At 46.8% G+C, this 17,540-nt stretch overlaps 1 protein-coding gene across 1 annotated transcript in view; it reads left to right on the top strand.

The window, feature by feature from the left end:
* Positions 1–14,163, top strand: part of CELF6 (CUGBP Elav-like family member 6) — a 28,715-nt gene extending 14,552 nt beyond the window's left edge. The window contains exons 4-13 of the mRNA XM_014780892.2: positions 9,031–9,159; positions 9,272–9,351; positions 9,519–9,662; positions 9,766–9,898; positions 9,980–10,126; positions 10,324–10,386; positions 10,640–10,720; positions 10,807–10,950; positions 11,586–11,741; positions 12,601–14,163. Coding sequence (XP_014636378.1) covers positions 9,031–9,159; positions 9,272–9,351; positions 9,519–9,662; positions 9,766–9,898; positions 9,980–10,126; positions 10,324–10,386; positions 10,640–10,720; positions 10,807–10,950; positions 11,586–11,713 — 1,049 coding nt within the window. The 3' untranslated portion in view covers positions 11,714–11,741; positions 12,601–14,163. The remainder of the gene's footprint in view (positions 1–9,030; positions 9,160–9,271; positions 9,352–9,518; positions 9,663–9,765; positions 9,899–9,979; positions 10,127–10,323; positions 10,387–10,639; positions 10,721–10,806; positions 10,951–11,585; positions 11,742–12,600) is intronic.
* The last annotated feature ends 3,377 nt before the right edge of the window (positions 14,164–17,540 follow it).

Here is a 17,540-nt window from a genome sequence, read left to right as displayed (position 1 = left end):
CACAAGCAGTGGCATCAGCCTGAGTTTTTTCATTTTACTTCCACATTTTATACAAGTTTTTCAGGTGTCATATCACTGACAAATTCTGTACGTATGGTATCCCACCTATACACCTGTTCAGATTCAGAGCAGCTCAAGAGAGCAGGAAAAGCAAATCTAGCTGAAAAGAGGTCTGCCTGGCAGTAGAATTCATAATTTTAGTAGTTATGTGTTACACAGATTTTTCTTGACAAGTGATGGCTCTTAATGAGCATATTCTCCAAATGCATCCGTGGATAATCCTTCTTGCAGGTTTGGATGACCAGGTCTCTCAATTCCTCCCTGCTCCCACTCAGAGTCACCCAATGTTCCCTGCTACAATTCTGGAGAGAGGAGGCATATGTACTAAGTCTTGCAGAACAGTTGGGCCTTTACAATTTATAAGTATTTTACTACCAATTGATCTGTGTTAGATAATCTTCTTACTAATCAAAATGTGTTCCTTTTCTTCAATGTTATCATATATCTCTTTTAAAGTGAGTTCAGCTCTCTGCTGAATTTTAACACACACTAATGCTTTAGAAACTTAACTTTTAAAAACGGTATTGGATTTTGCTTTTGCAATGTAGCATTTAACACCAAGGTGGGATAGCTTGTCCCATTCAAGTCTTATCTCTGTGACCCCAAACATTCTATAAACTTTCAGAGTTAATGGTCACACCTGTCCTGATATATTTAAGCCTGTGAGCCTCCATATTTTTTTATAGTTCTGAAATTAAATCCTTTAGTTTACAATTGATTAATAATGATTTCTATATCTGAGAAGGATACTGGTATCAATGCAGACGTAATCTGAGGAGTATCAAGACAAATATAACCTTCCAAAATTCTGCCATTTTCTTCTAGAAGGGATTATTAGATTTTTTCTTCCCATAAAACAGGGATCACCACCTCAAATGCTACAGGAGCCAGGTTGGCAACCCTAAATGGGTGAGACTATTAGGATTTAAAGGAAGATTTACATCTTAATTATATTAAACGTTGGCAACTAATTCGAGTTTTTAAAGTGGACCAATACTGTGAGAGCCTAACCAAACCTATCAGGTTTGCTTCTTTCGCCCAAGACCATTTGCCATAAAGGAGTATTCTATTGTGCACACACGAGCTTTTTAACAAAAGTAGTAACTTTACATTCTGTCTCTTGAATTTTGATGCCAATGCAACAGAGTAGTATTCTTCTTATTTTTAATCAATAGACATGAGGTTTGTGGTTGAAACAACCTATATTGTAAACACACTGTACGTTGTATATTACTTTTATAAGTTATTGATAACATTTGCACATTCAGTGCCTGTTACAATGCAATAATAGTAGCAACACAACAGGATCTGCCTGACAGAAGGTGCCAGGGTCTTCTTCGTCCCCAGGCATCCCCTGCAGCCTTGGTGGCACTTTTCTCAGAGTGCCAGATGGGCATTCAGGTCTCCAGGTCTTCATTGACCATATTATAGCCCTTTTAATGTATCCCAGCCAGTTCCCATAAATTCTGCAGCTAAGTTCCACACTGTTCACACAATCCATGCTTCGTGCCTGTATTTTACATCCTGTGGCATTGAGCAGTATACTCTTAACAGAAAATTCATCTAATTTTCCAAAGAGAAATTGTCTCCTAACGTACTAAAGGCACCCATTTCTACATTAAACATACATAGTGCCAGAAACTTTCCCTCAGCATTTGGATTTATTTGAATATGAACATTAAAATGTTTGCCTGGATAAAAATTTAAGGTTCATGTATTTTAAAATGTTAACCTCAGATTATATGAGGTCAGATCTAGGGATCTCCAAATCCCTCAGGCAATGCTAACTAAATAAGTCTATTTTATTTGCTATTCAGCATGGAGACGGTGGTTGATTTTTCCTAACTTGCATTGTCTCTATTATGGAAGCATTAAAAATAAGTTAAACTGTAAGTACCAATCCTATAGGAAAAGTATTTTTTAGTCCTAAGGCAAAATCTTCAAAATCATTGAACTCCTGTATATTCTTTCCCCTCTTTCAAATTTTATAACATAAAATCAATACATTCATAAATCACAATGGTGATTGCTCTGCTTGTTCCATTCCCCAACTTGGGTGTATTTTTTACTTAGCAAATATTTATGTACCCAAGATGCCTAAGGTACTGAAATAAGTTAAGTATCAATTCATACACTCTTTTCACTTTAGTTTTTTTTTAACTTTAAAATTTGAAACATTCTGTGAGTGAACCACCTCTTTTTTAATCTTGAAATTTGGTTTAACTCCAAAGCCAATTATCTGTTATCACATCAACCCCCCTATCACCATCCTATAATTAGTTAAGTAATTCCTGCCTGAATTTGCAAGGGTTTGGTTAAATATCAGCCTGGATTTTGAGTAACAAACATATATTACTATCTAACTAGGTGAGCCATCTTTTCCAAATTTTTTCTAGGATTCTATTTTATTCAAGGTTTAACAACTAAACTTCGAGTTAAAGTTAAATTTTGAGCTAGAATTTTCAGAATTGCATAATACTGGGACATATTCTCTGACCTAAATCAGATATAGACTTTAGCAAAAACTGTTGTATCAGTCAGTTGACACTCATATCTGTCTTTGATCCTTATACTTATTTAATTCTAAAAAGTATTTTGCCAACTAAGACTTGACTGGATAAGTTTCACAGTACTGCTTAAGACTTTACTCGAGTTAATGTTTCACTTCCTGAAATGCATTCTACCTCCAAAGGTGAAGAGAGGTGCTTTCCTTCAGCTTGACTCAGAACGGATCACCCAAATCTAACTATTGTAATACTTTTAGGCCATGGCTATGGCTGAACCTCTGACAAGCCCCTCAAATACAGGTGTACAGCCTGCAAAAGGAAAATGCATCTCTGGAGGCCGAGATTCTTCTTAAGGGAACGTGGAAGCCCAGGCTTGGCCCACCTTTCTTACTCACCTCCTGGCTCTCCTGGATCAGGATGAAGGGACAGCGGAGTCTCTCTTATTTTATTGGTCTAAATCTCTATTTTTCAGTGCTCCTTAAAGCCCTTCTTTACTTTATTTTTTTTTAATTGTGTTAAAATAGACATAATATGAACTTTACCATTTTTAAGTGTACAGTTCAGTAGTGTTAAGTATATTCACATTGTTGTGCAACCAACCTCCAGAACTTTTTCATCTAACAAAACTCAAACTTTGTGCCCATTAAACAACAACTCCCATTTCCTGCTCTCTCCAGCCCCTGGTAATCACCATTCTACTTTCTGGTCCTATGAGTTTGACTACTCTAGATACCTCATATAAGTGAAATTGTACAGTATTTGTCTTTTTATGACTGGCTTATTTCACTTGGCATAATGTCCTCAGGTTTCATCCATGTTGTAGCATGTGTCAGAATCTCTTTCCTTTTAAAGGCTGAATAATATTCCACTGTACATTTATCCATTCATTGGTGATAGATATTTGGGTTGCTTCCACCTTTTGACTATTGTGGATAATGCTACTGTGAACATGAGTGTACAAATATCTCTTCAAGACTCTGCTTTCAATTCTTTGGATATATACCCAGAACTGGTATTGCTGGATAATATTGTAGTTCTATTTTTAATTTTTTGAGGAACCTCCACACTGTTTTCCATAGTGGCTGTACCATTTTACATTCCCACCAACAGTGCACAAGTGTTCCAATATCTCCACATCCTTGCCAACATTTGTTATTTTCTTTTTTTAATATATATAGCAATCATCCTAATGGGTGTGAGGTGATGTCTCATTGTGGTTTTGATTTGCACTTCCTTAATGATTCGTGTTGTTGAGCATCCTTTCGTATGCTTATTGGCCATTTGTATGTCTTCTTTGGAGAAATGTCTATTCAGGTCCTTTGCTCATTTTTAAATTGGATTATTTTGTTTTTGTTGTTGTTGAGTTGTAGGAGCTCTTTATATATTCTGGATATTAATCCCTGATCAGATATATGATTTGCAAATATTTTCTCCCATTCTGTAGGTTGCCTTTTCACTCTGATTGTGTCCTTTGATGCACAGAAATTTTTAATTTTGATGTAGTCCAATTTATTTTTCTTTTGTTGCCTGTGCTTTTGGTGTCATAGCCAAGAAATCATTGCCAAATGCAAGGTCATGAACCTTTGCCCTGTTGTTTTCTTCTAAGAGTTTTATAGTTATAGCACTTATGTTTAGGTCTTTGATCCATTTTCAGTTAATTTTTATATATGGTGTAAGGTAAGTGTCCCACTTCATTTTTTGCATGTAGATATCCAGTTTTCTCAGCACCATTTGTCGAAAAGACTGGCACTCTTGTTGAAAATCATTTGACCATATATATGAGGACTTATTTCTAGGTTCTCTATTCTACTCCACTGGTCTGTATGTCTGTCTTTATGCCAGTATCACACTGTTTGATTACTGTAGTTCTGTAATAAGTTTTGAAATCAAGAAGTGTGAGACCCCCAACTTTCTTCTTTTTCAAGACTGTTTTGGCTATTCAGGGTCTCTTAAGATTCCATTTTATTTTATTTTTATTATTTTTTTTTTAATTTTTGCATCTCTATTTTATTTTTTATTTTTATTTTTGTTTTTATTTATGTATTTATTTTTTGTGAGGAAGACCAGCCCTGAGCTAACATCCAATGCCAATCCTCCTCTTTTTTGCTGAGGAAGACTGGCCCTGGGCTAACATCTGTGCCCATCTTCCTCTACTTTATATGGGACACCGCCACAGCATGGCTTAACAAGCGGTGCATCGGTGCACACCTGGGGTCTGAACCAGTGGATGCCGGGCCGCCGCAGCAGAGCATGTGCACTTAACCGCTTGCGCCATGGGGCCGGCCCGTGAGATTCCATTTTAGAATGGATTTTTCTTTTTCTGCAAAAAATGCCATTGGGATTTTGATAGGGATTGCATTAAATCTGTAGATCACTTTGAATAGTATTGACATCTAACAATATTAAGTCTTTCAATCCATGAACATGGGATATCTTCCACTTATTTGTGTCTTCTTTAATTTCTTTCAGCAATGTTTTGTAGTTGTCAGGGTACAAGTCTTTGGCCTCCTTGGTTAAGTTTATTCCTAAGTATTTTATTCTTTTTGATGCTTTATAAGTGGAATTATTTTCTTAATTTCCTTTTCAGCTTGTTCATTGCTAGTGTATAGAAACACAACTGACTTTTTTTGGTTGATTTTGTATTCTGCAACTTTGCTGAATTTGTTTATTAGTTCTAACAGGGTTTTTTTGTGTGGAATTAAAGCCCTTCTTGATGCTCATCAGATCTGGCCAGGAGACTCTGTTTGCCTGGATATTTCCTTCACTCATGTTCCCAATCTTCCTTGGCTCCTTATGCTGCAGCCATCGCCAAGAACATCAGGGGAGAGATGCTTTGCTCCAAATGCTGCCACCAGCAGGACCTCCTGGGTTGGTATTTGGACTGAAAGGTGGACTGATATTTTGAGGATGTGTTTGGTGGTTGGTACCCCAATGCTGAAACCTTGCCCCTACACTGTCCCTACAATCATGACATCCCACCAAAATCGAGGTGAATGGGTGTGAGGGGCATAGAAGGCAGAAACTTGGACACCTCTGGAATTCCTTTGGTCCAACTTACAGCAGAGCCTCCTTTCTTGAATAGCATCTTCGTGCCATTCCTGAGGAAGATGGAGTGGACTGACTCTGACTCTGGGCTCTCATCATTTGCTGCATTAGAATCCCTGACCTGTATGACCGCCTGTATGACCAACTTCATGGAGATGGGCCTCTTGGGCCCAAACAACTTGGTTTGGGTTCAAAAAGCATTCAGTAGAAGAACAAGGAGTACACACTGGTTGCCAACAGGAAAATGCAGTTATACCATTCAACTGTGTGTCTTTACAACTATGTCTCAACTCCACCCTGATACTATCTTCCAATTCCTTCCACTTCAGGAAGGTTAAGCCTCTGTAACTGATATTCCCATCTTTCTAGGGACCCACCTACAACCCATGGGATGCTTTTATTCAGACATTTCTGACCTACCTCTTACAGAACCCTCTTTTTACCAAACTGGTAGAGTTTGATCTAGAGGAAATTGAATTTTCTGGGCTAAATCCCATCTTCATCTCTCTCTGGGGGCATTGATCAGCCCTCAGAATCTTGAGGGCTGTGGATTTAAGGGTTACCTCAGGGGTCTAGCCTGTACTTCTCTTTGACCAGGTCTCTTAAGAAACTTATCCCACCATTCTGAGATCACCTGAGGCTTATGGTCACTGTGACCCAGACCATCCTCCTGTCCAACACCATAAGGCAAAGAGGATACCAGGATTCAAGGTGATATCTGTGAAATGGGCAGCACAGATCCCAGCCTACAGCTCAGCCTCATTTCAATTTCAAATTCTGCACAGCCCAGTAGTCCAGAACCATAGGGTCAGTGCCCTGTCATGGAAATTGAAATTCTTAACTCATGAGACTCTCACTGGAAAAGAAGAATCAGAGAATTTCGTGGTCTGTGATATGAGCTTGAACTGACAACCATCAGCAGAAAAGAGCAACAAGAGGAAGAGCAGATGAAGGATCACACCGCTGTCCTGTCCCACAAACCTCTTTCCAGTCCTGGGGGCTCCACCTCAGCCTTAATATCTCTCTTCCTACCTAGGGCTACCTGGATGCTGGTCCATGTGGCATGACATCTTACCTAGGTGCCATCACCATCTTGCAGACCCTACTCAATGACGCAGCTGCACTATAAATTAGGGAATCATGAAGCCCCCTTTAAGCTTTGGGACTCTGGAGACCCCAGGATCTTCTCTAGCCCCTCTTGGGCCTTCTGCAGCCACATGAGCATACTTTAGTGTCATAGCTGAGAACAATGACATAGTCTTCTAGAATTTGATTCCCTGACCAAATGGGGCCTGTCCTCCAATGTCAAGGCAAAGCCACTAACATCAGACTGGTCATGAAATTCATGAAAGACCTTTCTTGTCTTCTCGGGTTCCCGAACAGGATGATCTCAGATCTCTCTTCATACACCATCTGGAACTGTATTCTCTGTCTTTTAGGTCAGTGGTTTTCACTGGACTTTCTTTGGAGCCTCCTCTAGGGGGTACTAGGGGAAGATGAAGCAGGAGGAACTCCAGCACCCCCTCCACCCCCACTTTTCTGGCTTCAGTCAGAGAAGTTCTGCCTTTATGTTATATTTTGAGCTTCATCCTAATATTTTTGTTAGAAAAATGATTCCCACAGCTTTTTAAAAAGGTTAGGAAACCAGTGATCTGTTCCAAGGGCACTATTCTGTGGCTAACACTCCTAGAAATGAAGCGCATCCACCAGATTTTACCCTCACCACAGAGATCAGTACCTCCTCTAGAATTCCGGCCACAAGTATATTATCCATCCCTTCCTCTTCAGGATTGCTGGGCAGTAGTCCTCTGGACAGAGGGCAGGATTCTGCTGAAACACACTGCCTGTCCCATATAAACCGCAGCCCCCGCCCTCCACAGAGACACAGCATTGACAGATAGACACCTCAGGGTACCCAGGGCAGCCTAGGCTGAACCCCACACTATTCAGGTGAAATATGCACAAACACCTAGCCTTGCTGAAGACTCCCTCCACTGCTAACTTCTGTTCTTCCTTTTCAATGTCACCCAGGCTTCAATCTATGACCCTCACCAGCCTTGTCTCCCTTGCACTCAGGATCCAAGGACCCCCATTGGCCTAGCCAAGCTTATCAAGGAGTAAAGGAGTTTAGGATGGGTTTTCTTGGGCTCCAGGATCTCGAAGGTGAAGCCTGAAGCCAGATTCCTACTCACTCCTTCTTTCCCAACTTGTATCGCAGGGATGAAGCCCCATCCTGAATTCAGAGACTTACCCTGGTGCAGAAAGGAGCGGGGCTTTGACAGCAGGCTGTGTAGGTTGGGCCCTTCTACCGCAGGCTTCTGCATAGTGCTCCTGAGGCCTGACTTGTCCGATGTGCAGCTAAGCCCTGGTTTCCAGCCCCAGCTCTCCAGCCTTCTCCAAGGGACACATGCCTAGCTCGCAGCCCTTTTCCTGGCATTGCTGCCACTCCCAGAGGAAGGGTGGACACAGGAAGGGATCAGACTTGTTCTTAGATGGCTATCCAGGTCTACAGGTCTATGGGCAGAACTTGTTCTCCCACAGCGTGAACACTTGAAGATGGATCAGGGTAGGAGAACAGGGGAAGTCAGAAAGGAGGCAGCAGGGCTCAGGGAGGGCCCTGGAAGCTCACTGAGGGAATGAGGTGGTGGAGGTGGGAGTTAAGGAAAGGGGTCAGGGGTTCAGTGTAGTGTAGTGTATATTACATTGTGTAGTGGGGAAAGTGTAGTGGGGAAAAGGCTAACGCTGGAGGCTCAGGAACCCAAGTTTCCTGCCTTCTTTAGGCCTTTGGGAGGCCACCCAGGTTGAGTTTGTGCTAGGCATGGGGATTCATCACTCCAGTGTTCAGTGTCTGGGAATGAGGCCATATGACGAGACAGTTGTTTTCTCTCCTGTTTTTTGACCTAGAACCCTCCTTGACTTGAGCAAGAGGGGGCATTGGTTCTAGCCAATGCCATCAGGCTGACCAGCAAGGGTGTACTGATCTTCTCTAGACTTAGTCTGAATACAAAGGCATTCTCTGAGGACTCCCTCTGTTTGTAGGGCTGAAACAGTCCAAAATAGCCTTTCCCAAACTCTAGGAACAGAAAGGTCAAACACATAAAAGATGCATATAGGGCTCTACCCAACGGAAGATATGGACTGAATCACTTTTCACAAGAGCAGCAATAAGTCTTTCTGGGTTTTTCCTGGACCCAGGTTTTCCTGATGGGAATCTGGGTTGAGTTCCTTTCCTTCAGATCTGTCTGTACCTCATCCTGCCCCTCAAAGAAACAAAACTTTGTAGACCCAGGCCCTTCTCATTCCCTACACTCTTCTCCAGAACTAGACATTGGTGAGCTACCTTCCTGAGTTCCTCCCCCTACTCTGGGGAGTCCAAGAGGACTTAGGGTCCCCAGGTCACTCCTGGATTTGTCCCCAGAGGACCGAAAGCTGTTTGTGGGGATGCTGGGGAAGCAGCAGGGTGAGGAGGACGTCAGACGCCTGTTCCAGCCCTTCGGCCATATCGAGGAGTGCACCGTCTTGCGGAGCCCGGATGGCACCAGTAAAGGTGACTTGAGCTGACCCTGGGATTTCCTGGTCACCCTGTCTCATTCTCAAAGGGCCTCATGACCCTTTGGCCCCTGTGGCCTGAGCCACCCAATCCCTCTATCCTGCCCCAGGCTGTGCCTTTGTGAAGTTTGGGAGTCAGGGGGAAGCTCAGGCGGCCATCCAGAGTCTGCACGGCAGTCGGACCATGGCGGTGAGGGCGGGCGCCGGGGCCGAGGGTGAGGGCAGCGGGGTGGGGACGGGCTCCTCCTCCAGAAATGCAATCTGTGCCCCAGGAAAAGGCCTGATGGGCAAGGCGCTCGGCCCAGGGCCAGGGCTGGGGCCTGGAGCATTCACCGCGGGCCCCCCTGCCCTACCCAGGGCGCCTCGTCCAGCCTCGTGGTCAAGCTGGCGGACACGGACCGGGAACGCGCGCTGCGGCGGATGCAGCAGATGGCGGGCCAGCTGGGCGCCTTCCACCCGGCGCCGCTGCCGCTGGGGGCCTGCGGAGCCTACACCACGGCGGTAGGTGCCCGGCCCCGGCGGGCGGGGGTCCAGGCCGGGGGTCGGAGGCGGGGCAGCTGCCGGCCGCTGGGCCCGCCACACCCGCCCTTCTTCCCTCTCAAAGATCCTGCAGCACCAGGCGGCCCTGCTGGCGGCGGCACAGGGCCCGGGCCTAGGCCCGGTGGCCGCAGTGGCGGCACAGATGCAGCACGTGGCGGCCTTCAGCCTGGTGGCCGCGCCGCTGTTGCCCGCGGCAGGTACTGCGCGCTGGGGCGGGGGCCGGGCGGGGGGCGCCGCGCGCGGCTGCGGCCTGACTCTCCGACCTTCGCCGCCAGCAGCCAGCTCCCCTCCGGGCGGCGGCCCTGGCACGCTTCCTGGTCTGCCGGCGCCCATCGGGGTCAACGGATTCGGCCCCCTGACCCCCCAGACCAACGGGCAGCCGGGCTCCGACACTCTCTACAATAACGGGCTCTCCCCTTACCCAGGTGGGCCCCCCGCTCCCCTCAAACCTCCCCGAAATGGAGTGGGGAGCGGGGGGGAAGGGGGAACCGGCCTCCCCGGGAAGGCACTCCTCGTTCCCTGCTGCCTCTCACAGCCTCCCTCCACCTCCCACACTCCCTGAGCCTCTCACCGACCCTGCCCGCCCGCCTTCACCGTGGGCCTCGCGCCCCTCTCTCCCCAGCCCAGAGCCCCGGCGTGGCTGACCCCCTGCAGCAGGCCTACGCTGGGATGCACCACTACGCAGGTTTCACTTGGCGCTACGCGGCCTGGGGGGTTTGAAGGGCCCCAGAAAGGAATAGAGAGATTTGTGGGGGGGTTTAGGCTCTGCTCTGAGGAGTCGACCCTCCCATCCCCCAAACCCTGGGCCCAGAACGACTTCTCTAGGGGTGAGGGTTACCGTGGCCTGGGCTGAATTGGTCATAGGTGGTCAGGGAGATGGGGCCCTGCTTGGGCGATGGCTCCTGGGGATCACTGGCCACTCCCACCTCTGTCTCCAGCAGCCTATCCGTCGGCCTATGCCCCAGTGAGCACAGCTTTTCCCCAGCAGCCTTCAGCCCTGTCCCAGCAGCAAAGAGAAGGTGAGGGACAGGGGGATGGAGATCAGAGCCTGGTGGGGCTGGACTCAGGGTCCCTCCCCTGAACCAGCCTGCTACTGTTCCTGCAGGCCCCGAAGGCTGTAACCTCTTCATCTATCACCTGCCTCAGGAGTTTGGTGATGCAGAACTCATACAGACATTCTTACCCTTTGGAGCCGTTGTCTCTGCCAAAGTCTTTGTGGATCGAGCCACCAACCAGAGCAAGTGTTTTGGTGAGCAGAGCCCCATCCCCTGGGCCTCTCCCACTCCTAACTTTGAGATTCCCTACAGACCCTAAGATTGTCCCTCCATAAGTCAATGACTCCCAGAAACCGACTGTATGGCATAAAGCAGGGTCACAGACCAGTGACAGGGCTAAGCCTAGACCATGAACAAGTCTATTTCAGGTTCACCTGGGAAAGTCAAATGTCTAGAAGATGTGCCCCCAGGTCAAGCTTTAGAGTCTAGCCTGGGCAGGAGGAGTCTGGGTCTGGGGCCAGAGATCCCCTCCAACTCCAACTGCAGTTCAGAGGACCAGAATGGGAGCTGTGGAGGGAGAGAGTCAACCTATGTCAGGGAAAGACAGGGAAACACCCTAGCCAACACACTACCCGCCCTGCAACACACACACTCAGAATTGCTTCCTGTCTTTCCAAGAATCACTCGTTTAGGAAACTCAGGCCACTTACCCATGTAAGTATGAGCTGGTGTGCATGTGTGCATGCACACATGCAAATGATGGAAGGTGGAAGGGTATATGTTTGATGGAACTGGGTCAAGGGGGCAGAGAGAAGAGGGGGCTGATCAGAGAGAAAGGAGGCCCTGCCAGGCAGAGTTCTCAGCTAACCTCTCTGTCCACACCCCCTAGGGTTTGTTAGCTTTGACAATCCAACCAGTGCCCAGACAGCTATTCAGGCCATGAATGGCTTTCAAATTGGCATGAAGAGGCTCAAGGTCCAGCTAAAGAGGCCCAAGGATGCCAACCGGCCTTACTAATCTACTCTCACTGACCAGCCACAGAAAGGTGAGTCTTTGGTGGACCCCGGGCAGATGCGGCCTGAGTGATGGAGGCCTCTCAGCTTTGATGTTCCTTTTGGGATGTTGGGGTCCCCCACCTCTGAAAAAGTCTGGGAGAGAAGAGCCAGGAGTTAGAGGAATTCCCCAGTTGGAGGCTTTGTGTTTTTCTTCAATCCAAGGACTGAGACAAATTAGACAACACTCCTGCCCCCACAGTCTGGGAGAGACAATTACAGCAAGATCCAACCAGTTCTACTCCAGAGATAGCTACGGGGGCCACAGGAGTAGAGAACTCATATGTGGGGAGGGCGGGGGCTTGGAGAAGGAGACTAGAAAAGCAGGTGTGGGCCAGCTTGTGAAGGGTCTTAAAGGCCATGAGTTTGGACTTTATCCTGAAGATGGTAGGGAACCAGTGAGGAGTTTAAGCAAAGAAGGGACAAGATGTGAGGCTGAGACAATGGCAGTGAACATGGAGATGAGGAGAGAACAAATACACTGAAGAAGCAGGATCTGCAGGCCCTGATTGGTGATGGGGAAGGAGACGACAACTCTCAGGTTTCTGCGGGGCCAGCTGCCTATGACTTTGAGAGATTTGCTGTCTCAGAAGATCCACATGGCCCGCCTCACTTGACCTACCCCAGGGAGCCTTCTAGAGGGGGTGCCAGGCTGGGGCCATCTGCCCAGGACCCAGGGTGTGGCATCAGTGGTCTTGGCCCTGCTGCAGCTCTGCTCCTCAGGAGGAGAGGGCCAGCCATTCACCTAAGATGTCACTGACGGGGCAAGCTGCTCTTCTTGTCTTGCCCTCCAGAGTCATTTTTGCCTTTTCTTTCCCCCCTCTCTCTTTACCAATTAATACCCAACAACAGAAACTGGGGAGTGAGAAGAAAGGAAAGGAAAAGCACAGAAACGCTTGAGCAGCCCTTCCTGAAGGAGCAGCCACAGATGGAGGTGGATCGGACTGAAGGCCGGCGCCTGGGGCTCAGGCCACTTGAAGGATTGTTTTCATCGAGTGGATTGTTCTGTGCCTGTGGCATAGAGCTCAGACTGGCAAGACAACCGGGGCTGGCTGAGGATTGACTGTCTAGGGAACCAGCAGAGGACCTTGGGGGTGCCAAGGGCTTCTCCACAAGGGAGGCCCAGATTTACTTCTTTGAAAATCATATCATTCCTTAGAGTTTAGGGACCAAAGGACTATTGCTTTTTTAAGAATATATATATCTATATAAATTAAAACAAAAACAAAACAAAAAAAAAAACACAAGAGAAATGAAAAAGACAGTATAGAGTCTCATAAAAGCTGCCTTTAAATATCCCTAGGAGACAGGGTGAAGGAGACCCTTGAAAGCCCCAGCATAGGCAGAGGGAGGCTGTGGAAATATTGTTCTGTGTCTCATTCCCTCTTAACCATCCCCCCACCCCCTGCCTTTTTAAAATAATTAAGGACTTGAGGTCTAGGCTTATATGCAGGTAATAAGAGTTATGAAGCAGTGAACCCACAATCCCCAAACTCAGAGAGCATCACTGAAGAGGCCCCAGGAGGAGCTCTGGCCTGCCCTGGCCTTTGCCACCCTGAGAGGCCCCCTAGCCAGCAGGACTGGGAACCTGCCTTTCCTTCTTGACAGCCTTTCCTGTGGAACCACTGCTTCCCCAGGCAGGAAGAAAGAGGGAGTTTTGGCCACCCCGGCCTTTCCCTTCCCCATCCAGATAGACAGAGGCCCTGGCTTTGGCCAAGCCGAGATACCTCCTGTTTCCCCTCTCCGAGCCAGCCCCAATGTCCCCTTGCTCCAGGCCACCTTCTGTCTCTAAGTCTGTTTGCCCACCTGTAAAGTAGATTCAGGATATATGTAGAGGACTGTGACAACAGACGAGGAAGGTTTGCTACTGTATATACTGCCATTGAAAAGGGGATAATTTTCAATATGTAGAAGCTTCAGAATTTAGAGGTCCCTCTTTACCCAGGACCTGGGAGGGAAGTAGATGTTTTGCCAAAATACTTCTTCATTCCTTTAAAAAGTACATCTTTCCTATGCAAGAGTGTCTCACATGTGCTTATCCAAGGTGCTTCTAGATGGTGAGCAGTGTTCAGCTTAGAAGTGGTGTGTGCTCTGTCTGTCTGTCTTTGTCTGTCTATTGTATACAGTGGGTGCCATATAAAGCTGATCAATGGTGGTGCTTCCTGCCTGCTTCTGTGAGATGGGCAAAAGATTCAGCTTAGAACACCATGACTCACCTTGCCTTGGTCAGCCTTTCCTGGGCCTGTAGGGCCTTGCATATATTTTTGCCAGGAGGATAATATCCCCTCCACCCATAGACGTGGATCAGGCTAGTCTGGGGCCCCAGCTATGCGGTGGGCACTCTGTCCCCAGATGTTTCTGAGGCTGGAAGCCTCTGATCTGATATCACATCAGACAGTAAAGGATGTGGGGGTGGGGGTGCAGGGTTCCTCCTTCACAACAGTTTCTAAGAAAACTTGTTCCCACCTGTTCCTCTGTCTTTGACTCGTTTTTGGAGGGAATGGGAATGAAAAATAGATACAATAATGACATTACCAGGTGTGTGGTGTACAAATAATTTCCAACTGAGAGAGGAACCAGCGCTGAGGGCATCTGTTCACCAGCACAATGCTGACACATAGACTGACCACCCTGGACACAGATGGAGATGTGCAGCACCTGCATATTCAAACATATATTCACATGGAGGCATAGAGGCCCCTCGGCACTAGGCGCTAAGCACTGTGCTAGGAGCTGGGGTTCAGGCATGTTCTAAGTACTCAGAATTAGAGGGAAAGACAGACTGATAATGCAGTTATAATGGAGGGCCACACAGGGTCTGTGACAGCAAGAAGAAGAGTACCTAATTCCGACTTGATTGGTAGGGCAGGTCAGAGAAAGATTTGCTGAAGGAAATTAAGGAGGGGAAGGGTCTTCCAGGATGTCCTGGGACATTTGGACAAAGCCATTTGGACAGCTGCATCATTTTGATAAATTATCTTTATTACCAAGAAATAATCATGATTACCATTTATTCAGTGCCTATTATGTGGTAGACAACGGGCGCAAGACAAGACCCTTTCCCATTCCTAACTTTACCCTAACTTAACTCATTACTGACTCATGTCAAGACACTTGAACCAAAATGGCGTTTAAAGTATTTTGTTTCATGGTTAGGCACTGGCAGACCGACTGTGTGCTAATGCTGTAGGGGCTGGCAGGGTCTAGATTAGGGGTTGGCAAACTATGGCCTATGGACAAATCCGGCCTGCGGCCTTTTTTTGTATGGCCTACAAATTAAGAATGGTTTTTATGTTTTTAAAGGATTGTAAAAATAAAACAAAACAAAAAAGAATATGAGACAGAGACCATATGGGGCCCACAAAGCCTAAAATATTTATCAGGTCCTTTAGACAAAACGTTTGCTGACCCCTGTAAGATCATGGAAGACTCGTATAATGTCTAATGAGTTTGACAACATGGTGTTTGTGTCTCTATTGTGTGTGCATGTATTAGTCTGAATGCTTTCAGTTGCAAGTGTCAAAATCCCAACCTAAACATGGTTAAGTCAAGAGGAAATTAATTGGCTTACATAATTGATAAATCAAAGGATGTATCTGCCTTCAGGCATGGCTGGATCTAGGGGTTCAAATGATAATATCTCCATCTCTTAGCTCTGCTTCCTTTCTATATCTGTGCCTCACTAGTTCTAGCTCAAAAGTCCTAGGGAGGACTTTGGCCAGAATGGACATGTGCCACCTCTAGGGTGGACGAGTAGGCCACCATAATTGACATCACCAGGACTGTGTAGAGGGGAGAAATGGGTCCCCAACGGAAAGGATGATGGGCAGATAAACAATATGCATCCACTACATTCCACCCCCTGATTGCTCAGCATCCACCTATACTTTTTTTGACAAACATACAATTTCAAAAATGTGCCTGCCTAACAATGCAATGATCCTAGGCCCAATAAAAAACACACTCACTGACTTCCCAGTGGAGGACAAAACAGAATCATGTCCAGTTGCTTTATTGAGTCCTCAGTCCAGGGTCCCTTTGTGATGTGAAATTCTTGATCAGGTCTGGATATAATTTCTTATGATTTTGCAATCTATGGCTAAAAGATAAATTTAGCTACCCTTATATAACCAATATGAAATAGTGGAGGGAAATAGAATAACCATTTTTAAAAAAGAAAAAAAACACCTTCCATTTGGAATAGGGGAGAAGAGAAAACAATGGTTGCTAATCTATAGCATATAGCACATCCTTCTGGACAGTGGTGTGAGTTTCTTCATCAACAAAACTGGTCCTTGGTCCTTTCCACTGGGAAATATCTCCGTTATCTGTTGTCCTTTATGGACATCCCTGAGAGGATGCCCGTTCTGGTATCGAAGCATCCCTCTTCCCTTTGGACATAGTTTGGGGCCTAAAGCTTGCCTTAGAGATTACGCATTCCCAGATCCTTGTTTGCCAGGTGTGAGGATTCTCTGGTGATACTATTCCTTTTTTAACCGATTCATTTGATTCCTGGGCTCTCTGTGAGCTAGTAACCATCATCAAGAATCTTGCTGAGTCCTTGTTCTTGACTCTGGATCTGGCCCTTGTGGTTTCTGTCTCTTAACAACAGGTCACACTTTGTCCATTCCCCTCCCCCTCCCCATAATGGCCTGTCTATGGTGATAAGTCAACCTTGATCTGCTCAGTGCCCCCAGAGAGCGAGTACGTATTCAACACTTGGCTGGCTCATGCTCGGTGGTCCTAACCAGATAGTCAAAATCCCTGAGTGATACTGGCTCCTAGGCTTCAGCCCCAAGGAGATGCTTGGGAAAAGAGGGAGGCAATCAGCCAAGCACTCATTCTGGCCAGCCTGCATCTTGCTCCACTTCTCGCCCTCTGGCCATGGTCGATCATTACACTGAGGCCACATCACCAAAGTACTCCTGAGGGGAGTCTGTCAGTGGACACTGAATTGGGGGGCCCTCTGAGAATTTGTATAATTTGGGGACTGTGGGCAGAGTCTTAAGCCTTCAGTAGGGCCCCTGGAATCTCTTTCTGTCTCTGGATGCAACCTGGGTGTCTTGGATGCAGGGAGAAAAGATCTTTGGTCTGAAATAAGACTAATGACCTCTGACCTTGGAAGCAGCTCTGGATCTGCTGCGCTGCTGCGTGCTCTGACCAGACCTGGAGTCTCGCCTCTGCCTCAGTGGAACAGAACATGCATGCAGTACCCTCCAAAAGAGGGTGCTAAGGACATGGAGATCACGGCATCTCTCCTGATCTTTTTCCAGCTTTGGTTGTAATCTTTGAACATCTACTGTCCTGACTGCACCTCCCTGCATCATGACACAGCCAAACCCAGCAGGGCCTCAGAGGCTATTTTTGGCCCCTGGGCCTCCCCTCATGGCCAGTATATTTGCACAATTATGTTACACAGCCCTCTGTTCTTTGGGAGTGCCAATGAAGGAATAAACCTCATGGGCTCAGGGAGCTCAGAGCCAATGCAGGCCAAGCAGCTGCCCTTCCAGCCTGAGCCATATGGGGTCCACAAAGAGGCAACCAAGTCTGTGCCAAGCGCAAACTCATCAAGGGCAGAGAGTCACTCTTTTTCTCCCCAGCCCTGGCTTCAGACATTCCTATCACAGTGTTTTCCACCCTCTAGCAGCCTGGGCTGATTATGGTCAGAGCCTTTGACTGGCTATCTGTAGAGGGGACTTTAAACTTTCAGGCTCTGGCCTCCTGCCCTCTGGTTGCCTAAGAGCACAGAGATCCAGAAGGCAGAGCAGGCTGCAAGCCTGGGTCTGACTTTT

Source organism: Ceratotherium simum, chromosome 3 (genome assembly GCF_057802395.1).
Source record: "Ceratotherium simum simum isolate JZ-2026a chromosome 3, ASM5780239v1, whole genome shotgun sequence".
NCBI lineage: Eukaryota > Metazoa > Chordata > Mammalia > Perissodactyla > Rhinocerotidae > Ceratotherium > Ceratotherium simum.
The sequence above is the reverse complement of the archived record's forward strand: the minus strand, read 5'-3'. Positions and strand labels throughout refer to the sequence as shown.